The sequence below is a fragment of the Salmo salar genome, chromosome ssa09 (genome assembly GCF_905237065.1).
Source record: "Salmo salar chromosome ssa09, Ssal_v3.1, whole genome shotgun sequence".
In the NCBI taxonomy this organism is placed as follows: Eukaryota; Metazoa; Chordata; class Actinopteri; order Salmoniformes; family Salmonidae; genus Salmo; species Salmo salar.
This window is the reverse complement of record NC_059450.1, coordinates 88,372,824-88,389,938: the sequence shown is the minus strand read 5'-3', so window position 1 is coordinate 88,389,938 and position 17,115 is coordinate 88,372,824. Positions and strand designations below refer to the sequence as shown.

The following is a 17,115-nucleotide window of genomic DNA, read 5'->3' as shown; positions in this document are numbered from 1 at the left end:
TTCGTTAGTTGTTGGTTTTTTTATTTATTTTTTATTTTTCTCATCGTAGATGAGATACTGTCCCGGAACTGAAATACGCAGTATCTGTTCTAGTAGGACTTATTTGGTGGACGGACTGGGTTGCACCCACTGGCGAAAACAACATGTGTTCTGTTCTTTTCCAGATACATTCTCACAGTAAAATTAAAATAAAAACGTAAAGCCTTGCCTCGACAATAGCGTCACTTACATAGTTTAAACTAAAGTAAACTAAGTTATAGCATTGTTTTAAGGAAGTATTCATCATGAACCGAAGATGATGCCAATAATTTGTAAGTAGCTAGCTAGCCTGTCAGCCTGGTTTTATAGACTAAACGTAACATCAGGGATGGTCAAATTAGTATGACAGGTTAAATAAAACAGAAGACTACTTAATGCAAAAACGGAATGAGGTTGGTTGGTCAGGGTGGATAGGTAGCAACCTAAAAAATGAATGTTCGAATCTCGAATGGATCATTTTAGCTAATTGTGGCGCAGCGATCAAAGGCACTGCGTCTCAGTGTTAGAGGCATCATTACAGACCCTGGTTCGATTCCAGGCTGTTTCAGAACCGGCCGTGATTGGCAGTCCCATGGGCGGCGCACAATTGGCGTTGCGTCGCCTAGTTTGGTGGGGTAGGCCGTCATTGTAAATAAGAATTTGTTCTTAACTCACTTGCCTAGTTAAATAAAGGTGTTATATATTTACTTTGCAACTACTTACTAATTTTAACTACTTAGCATGTTCGCCCACCCTTCCCCTAACCCTTTAACCTTAACCCCTAGCCTGGCTATAGTTAGCGTTAGCCTCCTAGCTAATGTTAGCCACAACAAATTGTAATTTCTAACATATTGTATATTTTACAAATTCGTAGCATATTGTATTAATTGCAATTTGTGAAATGTTATACAAATTGTAATTTGTAACATATGAAATGGATGATGGACAGATTAATACATACCAAACTAAATTTAACATCGTAGTAAATGGAGTGTCTTGAATTTTCGTACAGAATAATAAGAAATGCTCAGAGACTAAAAGAGAGCAGAATTTCAGACATGAAGACCACAGCCAACCTTGTGCTGCTGCTTCTTCTTTTCCAACAGAACCTACTTTGATTTGATCTGGTCTGTCCTTTCTCACAGAACCCTCATGTTTGGTCCAGTGCCGTGTAGATTACCAGGAGGCATCAAGACGTGCATCCTCCGGCCTGTAGCCAGTGTTTTCACCAGCAGCTCCAGAATGGCCAAGAGCAAGTTTGAGTATGTCCGTAACTTCGAGACAGACGACACTTGTCTGAAAAACTGTTACATCGTGGTGCGGTTGGATGGAAGGAACTTCCACAAGTAAGTAGCTCCAGAGTAGAGGTCGACCGATTATGATTTTTCAACGCCGGTACCGATTGGAGGACCGCAAAAGCCGATACCGATTAATCGGCCGTTTTTTATTTTTTATTTATTTGTAATAATGACAATTACAACAATACTGAATGAACACTTATTTTAACTTAATGTAATACATCAATAAAATCAATTTAGCCTCAAATAAATAATGAAACATATTCAATTTGGTTTAAATAATGCAAAAACAAAGTGTTGGAGAAGAAAGTAAAAGTGCAATATGTGCCATGTAAAAAAGCTAACATTTAAGTTCCTTGCTCAGAACATGAGAACATATGAAAGCTGGTGGTTCCTTTTAACATGAGTCTTCAATATTCCCAGGTAAGAAGTTTTAGGTTGTAGTTATTATAGGAATTATAGGACTATTTTTCTCTATACGATTTGTATTTCATATACCTTTGACTATTGGATGTTCTTATAGGCACTTTAGTATTGCCAGTGGAACAGTATAGCTTCCGTTCCTCTCCTCGCTCCTACCTGGGCTCAAACCAGGAACACATCGGCAACAGCCACCCTCGAAGCAGCGTTGCCCATGCACAGCAAGGGGAACAACTACTCCAAGTCTCAGAGCGAGTGACGTTTGAAACGCTATTAGCGCGCACCCCGCTAACTAGCTAGCCTTTTTACATCGGTTACACCAGCCTAATCTCGGGAGTTGATAGGCTTGAAGTCATAAACAGCACAATGCTTGAAGCATTGCGAAGAGCTGCTGGCAAACGCACGAAAGTGCTGTTTGAATGAATGCTTACGAGCCTGCTGGTGCCTACCATTGCTCAGTCAAGACTGCTCTATCAAATCATAGACTTGATTATAACATAATAACACACAGAAATACGAGCCTTTGGTCATTAAAATGGTTGAATCCGGAAACTATCATTTAGAAAACAAAACATTTATTCTTTCAGTGAAATATGGAACCGTTCCGTATTTTATCTAACGGATGGCATCCCTAAGTCTAAATATTGCTGTTACATTGTACAACCTTCAATGTTATGTCATAATTATGTACAATTCTGGCAAATTAATTACGGCCTTTGTTAGGAATAAATGGACTTCACACAGTTCGCAATGAGCCAGGCGGCCCAAACTGCTGCATATACCCTGACTGCTTGCACGGAACGCAAGAGAAGTGACACAATTTCCCAAGTTATAAGAAATTCATGTTAGCAGGTAATATTAACTAAATATGCAGGTTTAAAAATATATACTTGTGTATTGATTTTAAAGAAAGCCATTGATGTTTATGGTTAGGTACATTGGTGCAACGACAGTGCTTTTTTCGCAAATGCGCTTGTTAAATCATCACCTGTTTGTCGAAGTAGGCTGTGATTCAATGAGAAATGAACAGGCACCGCATCGATTATATGCAACGCAGGACACGCTAGATAAACTAGTAATATCATCAACCATGTGTAGTTAACTAGTGATTGTTAAGATTTATTGTTTTTTATAAGATAAGTTTAAGGCTAGCTAGCAACTTACCTTGGCTTCTTGCCGCCCTCGCGTAACAGGTAGTCAGCCTGCCACGCAGGCTCCTCGTGGAGTGCAATGTAAGGCAGGTGGTTAGAGCATTGGACTAGTAACCGGAAGGTTGCAAAAACAAATCCCCGAGCTGACAAGGTAAAAATCTGTCGTTCTGCCCCTGAACAAGGCAGTTAACCCACCGTTCCTAGGCCGTCATTGAAAATAAGAATGTGTTCTTAACTGACTTGCCTAGTTAAATAAAATTAAAATTAAAAAAAATCTGCAAATTAGTGTCCAAAAATACCGATTACCGATTGTTATGAAAACTTGAAATCGGCCCTAATTAATCGGCCATTCCGATTAATCGGTCGACCTCTACTCCAGAGAGTAGCTGGGGGTGTATCTGTAACTCCAGAGAGTAGCTGGGGGGGTGTATCTGTAACTCCAGAGAGTAGCTGGGGGGTGTATCTGTAACTCCAGAGAGTAGCTGGGGGGGTGTATCTGTAACTCCAGAGAGTAGCTGGGGGGTGTATCTGTAACTCCAGAGAGTAGCTGGGGGGTGTATCTGTAACTCCAGAGAGTAGCTGGGGGGTGTATCTGTAACTCCAGAGAGTAGCTGGGGGGTGTATCTGTAACTCCAGAGAGTAGCTGGGGGGTGTATCTGTAACTCCAGAGAGTAGCTGGGGGGTGTATCTGTAACTCCAGAGAGTAGCTGGGGGGGTGTATCTGTCACTCCAGAGAGTAGCTGGGGGGGTGTATCTGTAACTCCAGAGAGTAGCTGGGGGTTGTATCTGTAACTCCAGAGAGTAGCTGGGGGGTGTATCTGTAACTCCAGAGAGTAGCTGGGGGGTTGTATCTGTAACTCCAGAGAGTAGCTGGGGGGGTGTATCTGTAACTCCAGAGAGTAGCTGGGGGGGTGTATCTGTAACTCCACAGAGTAGCTGGGGGGTGTATCTGTAACTCCAGAGAGTAGCTGGGGGTGTATCTGTCACTCCAGAGAGTAGCTGGGGGGTTGTATCTGTAACTCCAGAGAGTAGCTGGGGGGGGTGTATCTGTAACTCCAGAGAGTAGCTGGGGGGGTGTATCTGTAACTCCAGAGAGTAGCTGGGGGGGGTGTATCTGTAACTCCAGAGAGTAGCTGGGGGGGTGTATCTGTAACTCCAGAGAGTAGCTGGGGGGGGTGTATCTGTAACTCCAGAGAGTAGCTGGGGGGGTGTATCTGTAACTCCAGAGAGTAGCTGGGGGGGGTGTATCTGTAACTCCAGAGAGTAGCTGGGGGGTATCTGTAACTCCAGAGAGTAGCTGGGGGGTGTATCTGTAACTCCAGAGAGTAGCTGGGGGGTGTATCTGTAACTCCAGAGAGTAGCTGGGGGGGTGTATCTGTAACTCCAGAGAGTAGCTGGGGGGGGTGTATCTGTAACTCCAGAGAGTAGCTGGGGGGGTGTATCTGTAACTCCAGAGAGTAGCTGGGGGGTGTATCTGTAACTCCACAGAGTAGCTGGGGGGTGTATCTGTAACTCCACAGAGTAGCTGGGGGGTGTATCTGTAACTCCAGACAGTAGCTGGGGGTTGTATCTGTAACTCCAGAGAGTAGCTGGGGGGGGGGTGTATCTGTAACTCCAGAGAGTAGCTGGGGGGTTGTATCTGTAACTCCAGAGAGTAGCTGGGGGGTGTATCTGTAACTCCAGAGAGTAGCTGGGGGGTGTATCTGTAACTCCAGAGAGTAGCTGGGGGGTGTATCTGTAACTCCAGAGAGTAGCTGGGGGGGTGTATCTGTAACTCCAGAGAGTAGCTGGGGGGGTGTATCTAACTCCAGAGAGTAGCTGGGGGGTGTATCTGTAACTCCAGAGAGTAGCTGGGGGGGTGTATCTGTCACTCCAGAGAGTAGCTGGGGGGTGTATCTGTCACTCCAGAGAGTAGCTGGGGGGGTGTATCTGTAACTCCAGAGAGTAGCTGGGGGGTGTATCTGTAACTCCAGAGAGTAGCTGGGGGTTGTATCTGTAACTCCAGAGAGTAGCTGGGGGGGTGTATCTGTAACTCCAGAGAGTAGCTGGGGGGTGTATCTGTAACTCCAGAGAGTAGCTGGGGGGGTGTATCTGTAACTCCAGAGAGTAGCTGGGGGGTGTATCTGTAACTCCAGAGAGTAGCTGGCGGTGTATCTGCAGTGGCATCCTCTCCTCTCTTCTGCACTGAATGATCTGTGCAGATTAAATATGTGGAGAAAATCGTTACCATCCTGTCGCATTTCACAGTCAATTGCTTAGTGACCAAGCAGGACGGGAACAATGTATTTTATTATTGATACGCACCCTTGAAGTGGACTGGGGGAAGTATCTGTAGCTCGACCCACTGACTGACTGACCCACCCACACACTGACTGACTGACTGACTGACCCACCCACACACTGACTGACTGACTGACTGACTGACTGACCCACCCACTGACTGACTGACTGACTGACTGACCCACCCACCCACTGACTGACCCACCCACCCAATCACTGACCCACTGACTGACCCACCCACCCACTGACTGACCCACTGACTGACTGACCCACCCACCCACTGACTGACCCACTGACTGACTGACTGACCCACTGACTGACTGACCCACTGACTGACTGACCCACTGACTGACTCACTGACTGACTGACCCACTGACTGACTGACCCACTGACTGACTCACTGACTGACTGACCCACTGACTGACTGACTGACCCACTGACTGACTGACCCACTGACTGACCCACTGACTGACTGACCCAAAATTAAATCAAATGTATTTATATAGCCCTTCTTACATCAGCTGATATCACAAAGTGCTGTACAGAAACCCAGCCTAAAACCCCAAACAGCAAGCAATGCAGGTGTAGAAGCACGGTGGCTAGGAAAAACTCCCTAGAAAGGCCAAAACCTAGGAAGAAACCTAGAGAGGAACCAGGCTATGAGGGGTGGCCAGTCCTCTTCTGGCTGTGCCGGGTGGAGATTATAACAGCACATCGCCTAGATGTTCAAATGTTCATAAATGACCAGCATGGTCAAATGATAATAATCATAGTAGTTGTCGAGGGTGCAACAAGTCAGTAACACAAGAGTAAGTGTCAGTTGGCTTTTTCATAGCCGATCTTTGAGAGTATCTCTACCGCTCCTGCTGTCTCTAGAGAGTTGAAAACAGCAGGTCTGGGACAGGTAGCACGTCCGGTGAACAGGTCAGGGTTCCATAGCTGCAGGCAGAACAGTTGGAACTGGAGCAGCAGCACGGCCAGGTGAACTGGGGACAGCAAGGAGTCATCAAGCCAGGTAGTCCTGAGGCATGGTCCTAGGGCTCAGGTCCTCAGAGAGAAAGAAAGAGAGAATTAGAGAGAGCATATTTAAATTCACACAGGACACCGGAAAAGACGAGAAATACTCCAGATGTGACAGACTGACCCTAGCCCCCCGACACATAAACTACTGCAGCATAAATACTGGAGGCTGAGACAGGAGGGGTCAGGAGACACTGACTGACCCTGTGTTGCTGTAGGTTTGCAGAGCAGCACAACTTCATGAAGCCCAACGACGACAGAGCTCTGGGTCTGATGACGTGCAGCGCCAGGTCTGTCATGGAGGATCTGGATGACATCATCATCTCGTATGGACAGAGTGACGAGTTCAGCTTCGTCTTCAAGAGGACCTCCAACTGGTTCAAGAGGAGAGCCAGGTAATAACACACACGTACAGAGACACACGTACAGAGACACACACGTACAGAGACACACACGTACAGAGACACACGTACAGAGACACACACGTACAGAGACACACACGTACAGAGACACACACGTACAGAGACACACACGTACAGAGACGCACACGTACAGAGAGACGCACACGTACAGAGAGACGCACACGTACAGAGAGACGCACACGTACAGAGACGCACACGTACAGAGACGCACACGTACAGAGACGCACACGTACAGACACGCACACGTACAGAGACGCACACGTACAGACGCACACGTACAGACGCACGCGTACAGAGACACGCGTACAGAGACACGCGTACAGAGAGACACGCGTACAGAGAGACACGCGTACAGAGAGACACGCGTACAGAGAGACACGCGTACAGAGAGACACGCGTACAGAGAGACACGCGTACAGAGAGACACGCGTACAGAGAGGCACACGTACAGAGAGGCACACGTACAGAGAGGCACACGTACAGAGAGGCACACGTACAGAGAGGCACACGTACAGAGAGGCACACGTACAGAGAGGCACACGTACAGAGACGCACACGTACAGAGACGCACACGTACAGAGACACACGTACAGAGACACACACGTACAGAGACACACACGTACAGAGAGGCACACGTACAGAGAGGCACACGTACAGAGAGGCACACGTACAGAGACGCACACGTACAGAGACGCACACGTACAGAGACACACACGTACAGAGACACACACGTACAGAGAGGCACACACGTACAGAGAGGCACACGTACAGACACGGCAGCACGTACAGAGACGCACACGTACAGAGACGCACACGTACAGAGACACACGTACAGAGACACACACGTACAGAGACACACACGTACAGAGACACACACGTACAGAGACACACACGTACAGACACACGTACAGAGACACACGTACAGAGACGCACACGTACAGAGACGCACACGTACAGAGACGCACACGTACAGAGACGCACACGTACAGAGAGACGCACACGTACAGAGAGACGCACACGTACAGAGAGACACACGTACAGAGAGACACACGTACAGAGAGACACACGTACAGAGAGACACACACGTACAGAGACACACACGTACAGAGAGACACACGTACAGAGAGACACACGTACAGAGAGACACACGTACAGAGACACACACGTACAGAGACACACACGTACAGAGACACACACGTACAGAGACACACGTACAGAGACACACACGTACAGAGACGCACACGTACAGAGACGCACACGTACAGAGACGCACACGTACAGAGAGACACACGTACAGAGAGACACACGTACAGAGACACACACGTACAGAGACACACGTACAGAGACACACACGTACAGAGACACACACGTACAGAGACACACACGTACAGAGACACACACGTACAGAGACACACGTACAGAGACACACACGTACAGAGACGCACACGTACAGAGACGCACACGTACAGAGAGACGCACACGTACAGAGAGACGCACACGTACAGAGACGCACACGTACAGAGACGCACACGTACAGAGACGCACACGTACAGACACGCACACGTACAGAGACGCACACGTACAGACGCACACGTACAGACGCACGCGTACAGAGACACGCGTACAGAGACACGCGTACAGAGAGACACGCGTACAGAGAGACACGCGTACAGAGAGACACACGTACAGAGAGGCACACGTACAGAGAGGCACACGTACAGAGAGGCACACGTACAGAGACACACACGTACAGAGAGACACACGTACAGAGACACACACGTACAGAGACACACGTACAGACACACGTACAGAGACACACGTACAGAGACACACACGTACAGAGACACACGTACAGACACACGTACAGAGACACACGTACAGAGACACACACGTACAGAGACACACGTACAGACACACGTACAGAGACGCACACGTACAGAGACGCACACGTACAGAGACGCACGCGTACAGAGAGACACGCGTACAGACGCACACGTACAGAGACGCACACGTACAGAGACACACACGTACAGAGACACACACGTACAGAGAGACACACGTACAGAGACACACACGTACAGAGACACACACGTACAGAGAGACACACGTACAGAGAGACACACGTACAGAGACACACACGTACAGAGAGACACACGTACAGAGAGACACACGTACAGAGAGACACACGTACAGAGAGGCACACGTACAGAGAGGCACACGTACAGAGAGGCACACGTACAGAGACACACGTACAGAGACGCACACGTACAGAGACGCACACGTACAGAGACGCACACGTACAGAGACGCACACGTACAGAGACGCACACGTACAGAGACGCACACGTACAGAGACACACTCGTACAGAGAGACACACGTACAGAGAGACACACGTACAGAGACGCACAGACACTCCCCAACCGCACAGACACTCCCCAACCGCACAGACACTCCCCAACCGCACAGACACTCCCCAACCGCACAGACACTCCCCAACCGCACAGACACTCCCCAACCGCACAGACACTCCCCAACCGCACAGACACTCCCCAACCGCACAGACACTCCCCAACCACAGACACTCACCAACCACACAGACACTCACCAACCACACAGCCACACACAAGAAATGTTTATTGCATTTGAGTGACCCCCTCACTTTTCTCCTCCCTCTCTCTTCCCTCTCCCCTTCCACCCCCCCTCCTCCCCCCCTCCAGTAAGCTGATGACCCATGTAGCGTCCCAGTTCTCCTCTTCCTACGTGTTCTACTGGAGGGACTACTTCGGAGACCAGCCCCTCCTTTACCCCCCGGGGTTTGACGGGCGGGTGGTTTTGTATCCTACCAACCGCAACCTCCGGGACTACCTCAGCTGGAGGCAGGCTGACTGTAAATATATATACACACACACACACTCCTATCCCCCAATACATTATCCTGTGTGTGTGTATGCTTTGAATACAGTAGATTTTCTTCCACATTTCTGGTTCTCTTTCGTAATGGTGTGTGTGTTCGCCAGGTCACGTCAACAACCTGTATAACACAGTGTTTTGGACGTTGGTGCAGAAAGGCGGACTCACCACTACACAGGCAGAGGACAGACTAAAGGTGGGAGTTACTCCAGTGAGATTAGCATAATTACAGGTGTGGAGGTGTCAGTCTTCAAATATCTGTTGTTTTTCAGGTGTGTCATTTGCTAAGGGGCATCTGCTTGTTAGTCATAACTATAATTATTATGATAATAGTTTTAGAATGGATGACTACTTCATGTTGTTTACTTTCACTGAAAACTACCTCACAGTTGACCATTCCATTTACAAAGATCTTTAGATACATAATGAAATCTCTGTGATGTCTCTCTCTCTCCCAGGGAACGTTGGCAGCGGATAAGAATGAGATCATGTTTTCTGAGTTTGATATCAATTACAACAAGGAGCCTCTGGTCCACAGGAAAGGAACCACCCTCATCTGGGAGAAGGTGAGAACTCAGGTTGTCCTTAATGCACCCTATTCCCTATATAGAGCCTCTTGTCTGAGGTAGTGCACTATATAGACAATTGGATGCCATTTCAGATACATTCATAAAAAATACAGGCTTGTGTGTGTGAGGGCATTAGGTAGCCTAGCGGTTAAGAGTGTTGGGCCAGTAACTGAAATGTTGCTGGTTCCAATCACCAAGATGACTAGGTGAAAATCTGTCGACGTGCCCTTGAGCGATGGCACTTAACCCTAATTGCTCCAGGGTCACCTTCAATAATGGCTCACTCCAAGGGTGTCTGTGGGAGTGGGATATGAAGGGTTAGGGTTATACAATTCACACCTGTATATTACGTGTGAAATAGGGTTAACCATCATAATACATAATAATAATTAGGTAGGTGCTTACATTTGTCCTATCCTTCGCTTCTCTCACTCTCAAATTCTTAACCCCCTTCCTTTATCCCTCTGTCCCAGCTGGAAGAAACCGTAACCAAGAGCGTGAAGCTCCCCAACGAGGCGGGGGAGGAGGTGCTAGTGACACGCACCAGGAGGCGTGTCGGTGCCCACCACTGTGACGTCATAGGTTCCCAGTTCTGGGAGGAACACCCCAACATTCTAGAAGACGACAACTGCTGAGCTGACGGGGAACAGAACTTTTCCTAGAGGAGTAGAAACCAGCAGACACCGGCCCTTCATGGATAACGTTGAACATGGACAGAGTCTATGGGGAGTTTGTCGTACTCCCAAATGCTCCTGCTGTGGGATGGAGAGGGTTGACAGCTCTGCATGGACAGATACTGCTAATCACAAACTCTCGATTGGAACAAACTCGACGGTGGCAGTAAAACAAGAGGTCTTTCATAACTCCATACCATCATTCTCTTTGCTCATGTACTGTATACAAATATTTTACTGTGATTAAATACGGCCGCTCTTTTTATGTCTGGAACCATTAAACCAAGAGAATGTGTGCTGTTGATTGTTTTTCCTGAGAAGCATCTGTCTGCTTCTCTATCTATCTATCTATATATATATCTATATATATATATATATATATATACACACACCCTGGTTTACATTGGCTGATGAATGTATACTAGTTGGGCCAACCATGTTATTGCTTTTGGTGGGACAGAGCAAGAACGAGATGGAACCTACTTTCTCAGGTTTGGTATCATCATACACAACACTGGTACAGTAGGCCTACATAAACCAGATTGCCCTCCACTACAATCCCTGCCCAGAAATGGTGCCAACCCCAGCATGGTCATGGCATGCTGTACTGTACACTACCTGCCGCTCTGCCCAGAAACCACCTGCGCTGGCAATAACTATCACCCTGGGTGCCCACAGCCATATGGCCCTGGTGAAAGGCAGTGCACCAGTGTTGTACTCGGTCTCGAGACCACATGAATGTGTCGGATATTGAGGACTCATAATTTCTTCCCCAGACCAGTGGAGTAAAAAAACTCATAATTATCCGCTTCCATTCAGTCTGCCATAAAAGCACTTCGCCAGGCCAAATATATACACTCCTTTTTGAAATATTGATACCCTATGACCTATTGAAACCTGGGATTCTGACTTTACTGGTAACATTACTGTCTTTTACTTTCACTGAAAAATATCCTCAAATGAATTTCCTTGACTCGCAGGTAGGGAAGAGTGAGGGAAATTGGTGGAAAGTTGCACGCTCACTATTAGTAAAGGGGAGATAGGGTGAAATTCTAAGTCTTTATATCTATTATAGACATTGTGGCGAACCTATTGAACATAGTCCTTCAAGCTCGGGATGCTAAAAGGCCAGCAACCATAGTACCAGCGCACTCATGTATGAAAGTGCACTTTTTGTAAAAAAAGAAAGTGCCAGTGGTGTAGTGGAGGCTATATGCAGGTATACCGTCCTATATCCACTTTTTGACATCGGTAGCCGGTAGTCTTTGGTAGGTAGGAAAGACGTTTCAACTTATGATACACTATATATACAAAAGTATGTAGGCATGCATCCCTTCAAATTAGTGGATTTGGCTAATTCAGCCACACCTGACAGGTGTATAAAATCGAGCACACAGCCATGCAATCTCCATAGACAAATATTGTCAGTAGAATGGCCTTACTGAAGAGCTCAGTGACTTTCAACTTGGCACTGTCATAGGATGCCACCTTTCCAACAAGTCAGTTTGTCAAATTTCTGCCCTGCTAGAGCTGCCTCGGTCAACTGTAAGTGGTGTTATTGTGAAGTGGAAACTTCTAGGAGCAACAATGACTTAGCTGTAAAAAGGTAAGCCAACACCAGCTCACCGAACTGGACTGCAGAGTGCAGAAGCGCATAGCGCATATAAATCGTCTGTCCTCGGTTGCAACACTCACTACCGAGTTCCAAACTGCCTCTGGAAGCAATGTCAGCACAATAACTGTTAGTCGGGAGATTAAGGAAATGGTTTCCATGGCCAAGCAGCCGCACACAAGCCTAAAATCACCATGTGCAAATCCAAGCGTCGGCTGGAGTGGTGTAAAGCTTGCCACCATTGGACTCTGGAGCAGTGGAAACGTGTTCTCTGGAGTGATGAATCATGTTTCACCTTCTGGATCTGGGTTTGGCGGATGCCTGGAGAACGCTACCTGCCCCAATGCATAGTGCCAACTGTAAAGTATGGTGGAAGAGGAATAATGGTCTGGGGCTGTTTTTCATGGTTCAGGCTAGGCCCCTCAGTTCCAGTGAAGGGAAATCTTAACGGTACAGCATACAATGACATTCTAGACGATTCTGTGCTTCCAGCTTTGTGGCAACAGTTTGGGGAAGGCCCTTTCCTGTTTCGGCATGACAATGCCCCTGTGCACTTGTTGAGGTCCATACAGAAATGGTTTGTCGAGATCGGTGTGGAAGAACTTGACCGGCCTGCACAGAGCCCTGACCTCAATCACATCAAACACCTTTGGGATGTTGGAACACCGACTGCGAGCCAGGACTAATCGCCCAACATTAGTGCCTGACTTCACTAATGCTCTTGTGGCTGAATGGAAGCAAGTCCCCGCAGCAATGTCCCAACATCTAGTGGAAAGCCTTCCAAGAAGAGTGGAGGCTGTTTTAGCAGCAAAGGGGGGGACCAACTCCATATTAATGCCCGTGATTTTGGAAAGAGATGTTCAACGAGCAGGTGTCCACATACTTTTGGTCATGTAGTGTATCTACCAGTAAATGCTAACTAAGGCAACAATGGGTATGCGCACCAGGTGGTGAAAACGTTTGGTCCTTAGTCTTTTCTTTTAGGGGGTGGATCAGCTTTAAAATTGCAGATAGATTGGGGCATCCATCAATGTGATTTTCTACATCATTTCAAATCCCCCATATATATATTTTGTATATTTTTACAGTACCAGTCAAAAATGGTACATTGTAGAATAATAGTGAAGACATCAACACTATGAAATAACACATATGGAATCATGTAGTAACCAAAGAAGTGTTAAACAAATCAGAATATATTATATAGTATATTTGCCTTGACGACAGCTTTGCACACTCTTGGCATTCTCTCGACCAGCTTCATGAGGTTGTAGATATGAAATGATACTAGATTACTTAAGAAAAAAAATTACCGTTGACTGATCAGATCAAATGATTGACATAAAGAGCCGTTGTGTTGAACACTGTGCGATGTTTAACAGTGAGAATGGCAGAATGGTGAACTTACTAAATGACTGAGAGTTTGACTGTGTGATATTATGTTGTTTCTTGTGTAATAATTTCCGTCTGGATTTTAATGATTTGTATGTGGAATGCATTTCAATTAACAGGTGTGCCTTGTTAAAAGTTCATTTGTGGACTTTCTTTCCTTCTAAATGGGTTTGAGCATATAATTTGCGTTGTGACAATGTAAGGGGTGGTATTCAGAAGATAGCCCTATTTGTTAAAAGACCAAGTCCATATTATGTCAAGAACAGCTCAAATAAGCAAAGAGAAACGACAGTCCATCATTACTTTAAGACTTTAAAAGATTGAAAGTTTCTTCAAAACCATCAAGTGCTATGATGAAACTAGCTCTCATGAGAACCGCCACAGGAAAGGAAAACCCAGAGTTACCTCTGCTGCAGAGGATAAGTTCATTAGAGTTAACTGCACCTCAGATTGCAGCCCAAATAAATGCTTCACAGAGTTCAAGTAACAGACACATCAACATCAACTGTTCAGAGGAGACTGTGTGAATCAGGCCTTCATGGTTGAATTGCTGCTAAGAAACTACTATTAAAGGACACCAATAACAAGAAGAGACTTGCTTGGGCCAAGAAACATGACCAATGGACATGAGACCGGTGGAAATCTGTCCTTTGGTCTGATGAGTCCAAGTTTGAGATTTTTGGTTCCAACCTCCGTGTCTTTGTGAGATGCAGAGTAGGTGAACGGATGATCTCCGCATGTGTGGTTCCCACCATGAAGTATGGAGGAGGAGGTGTGATGGTGTGGGGGTGCTTTGCTGGTGACACTGTCTGTGATTTATTTAGAATTCAAGGCACACTTAACCATCAAGGCACACTTAACCACACTTAACACAGCATTCTGCAGTGATACGCCATCCCATCTGGTTTGCGCTTACTGGGACTATAATTTGTTTTTTAACAGGACAATGACCCAACACACCTTCAGGCTGTGTAAGGGCTATTTGACAAAGAAGGAGAGTGATGGAGTGTTGCATCAGATGACCTGGCCTCCACAATCACCTGACCTCAACCCAGTTGAGATGGTTTGGGGTGACTTATACTGCAGAGTGAAGGAAAAGCAGCCATCGAGTGCTCAGCATATGTGGGAACTCCTTAAAGACTGTTGGAAAAGCCTTCCTTATGAAGCTGGTTGAGAGAATGCAAAGAGTGTGCAAAGCTGTCATCAAGGCAAAGGGTGGCTACTTTGAAGAATCTCAAATATAAAATACATTCTGATTTGTTTAACATTTCTTTGGTTACTATATGATTCCATATGTGTTATTTCATAGTTTTGATATCTTCACTATTATTCCAGAATGTAGAAAATAGTCAAAATAAAGAAAACCCCTTCAATGAGTAGGTGTGTCCAAACTTTTGACTGGTACTCTATAGATAATATATTTATTATTTTAAACAAATTTTTGTTTATTATTTACCCCTAACCCTACCACCCCTCCCCTAATTGGATTAAACTAATGGACAACAACATTTAGGCTTATACTTTATACATACCATAAGCCTTTTACGGACACAGTATATTTTATAATAATTATATTTTGTTTGTTTATAGTCCCATCCTTCAGCATCACTCAACCTCTCCCATCTATCTTTGAACACCATCCAGTTTGATTTCTATTTGCCAAATATTTTCAACTGTGCTGTGATGTTTCACAAAAGTTCTGAACATTTCTATTCTCATAGTTTCTACAGTGGTCCTTAGTCTTGGTTAGTAGGTTATTTGCAATGTGTAATCCAGTCATCAAGCGCTTTTTGCATCAATATTTCTAAAGGCCTCCCCAAAAAACCTTCCCAATGAAATGTTGACTGCAATGTTAGCCTACCTGACAGAATGATTTTATGCTGATTTGTATCTATGGGGAGGGAATTTTGTTTCGCTTAATGACGCAGAAAAATTAATCCATGCTTTTGTTACTTCTAGGCTGGACTACTGCAATGCTCTACTTTCCGGCTACCCGGATAAAGCACTAAACAAACTTCAGTTAGTGCTAAATACGGCTGCTAGAATCCTGACTAGAACCAAACAATTTGATCATATTACTCCAGTGCTAGCCTCCCTACACTGGCTTCCTGTTAAGGCAAGGGCTGATTTCAAGGTTTTACTGCTAACCTACAAAGCATTACATGGGCTTGCTCCTACTTATCTTTCCGATTTGGTCCTGCCGTACATACCTACAAGTATGCTACGGTCACAAGACGCGGGCCTCCTAATTGTTCCTAGAATTTCTAAGCAAACAGCTGGAGGCAGGGCTTTCTCCTATAGAGCTCCATTTTTATGGAATAGTCTTCCATTCCCATGTGAGAGACGCAGACTCAGTCTCAACCTTTAAGTCTTTACTGAAGACACATCTCTTCAGTAGGTCCTATGATTAAGTATAGTCTGGCCCAGGAGTGTGAAGGTGAACGGAAAGGCTGGAGCAACGAACCGCCCTTGCTGTCTCTGCCTTGCCGGTTCCCCTCTTTCCACTGGGATTCTCTGCCTCTAACCCTTTTACAGGGGCTGAGTCACTGGCTTACTGGTGTTCTCCCATGCCGTCCATGGGAGGGGTGCGTCACTTGAGTGGGTTGAGTCACTGACGTGGTCTTCCTGTCTGGGTTGGCGCCCCCCTTTGGGTTGTGCCATGGCGGAGATCGTTGTGGGCTATACTCGGCCTTGTCTTAGGAAGGTAAGTTGGTGGTTGGAGACATCCCTCTAGTGGTGTGGGGGCTGTGCTTTGGCAAAGTGGGTGGGGTTATATCCTGCCTGTTTGGCCCTGTCCGGGGGTATCATCGGATGGGGCCACAGTGTCTTCTGATCCCTCCTGTCTCAGCCTCCAGTATTTATGCTGCAGTAGTTTATGTGTTGGGGGGCTAGGGTCAGTCTGTTACATCTGGAGTATTTCTCTTGTCTTATCCGGTGTCCTGTGTGAATTTAAATATGCTCTCTCTAATTCTCTCTTTCTCTCTTTCTGTCTTTCTCTCGGAGGACCTGAGCCCTAGGACCATGCCTCAGGACTACCTGGTATGATGAGTCCTTGCTGTCCCCAGTCCACCTGGCCGTGCTGCTGCTCCAGTTTCAACTGTTCTGCCTGCGGCTATGGAACCCTGACCTGTTCACCGGACGTGCTTGTTGCACCCTCGACAACTACTATGATTATTATTATTTGACCATGCTGGTCATTTATGAACATTTTAACATCTTGACCATGTTCTGTTATAATATCCACCCTGCACAGCCAGAAGAGGACTGGCCACCCCTCATAGCCTGGTTCCTCTCTAGGTTTCTTCCTAGGTTTTTGGCCTTTCTAGGGAGTTTTTCCTAGGGAGTTTTT

The 17,115-nt window shown here is 46.3% G+C and overlaps 1 protein-coding gene across 1 annotated transcript; it reads left to right on the top strand.

Moving 5' to 3' along the window:
- The first annotated feature begins 184 nt into the window (after positions 1 to 184).
- thg1l (tRNA-histidine guanylyltransferase 1-like) lies at positions 185 to 11,056 on the top strand. Its single transcript, NM_001140634.1, is given in 7 exon segments — positions 185 to 311; positions 1,164 to 1,364; positions 6,406 to 6,582; positions 9,327 to 9,496; positions 9,627 to 9,715; positions 9,978 to 10,085; positions 10,562 to 11,056. Coding segments are annotated over 6 exon segments (900 nt in total). The 5' UTR covers positions 185 to 311; positions 1,164 to 1,170; the 3' UTR covers positions 10,724 to 11,056.
- Positions 11,057 to 17,115: the final 6,059 nt, after the last annotated feature.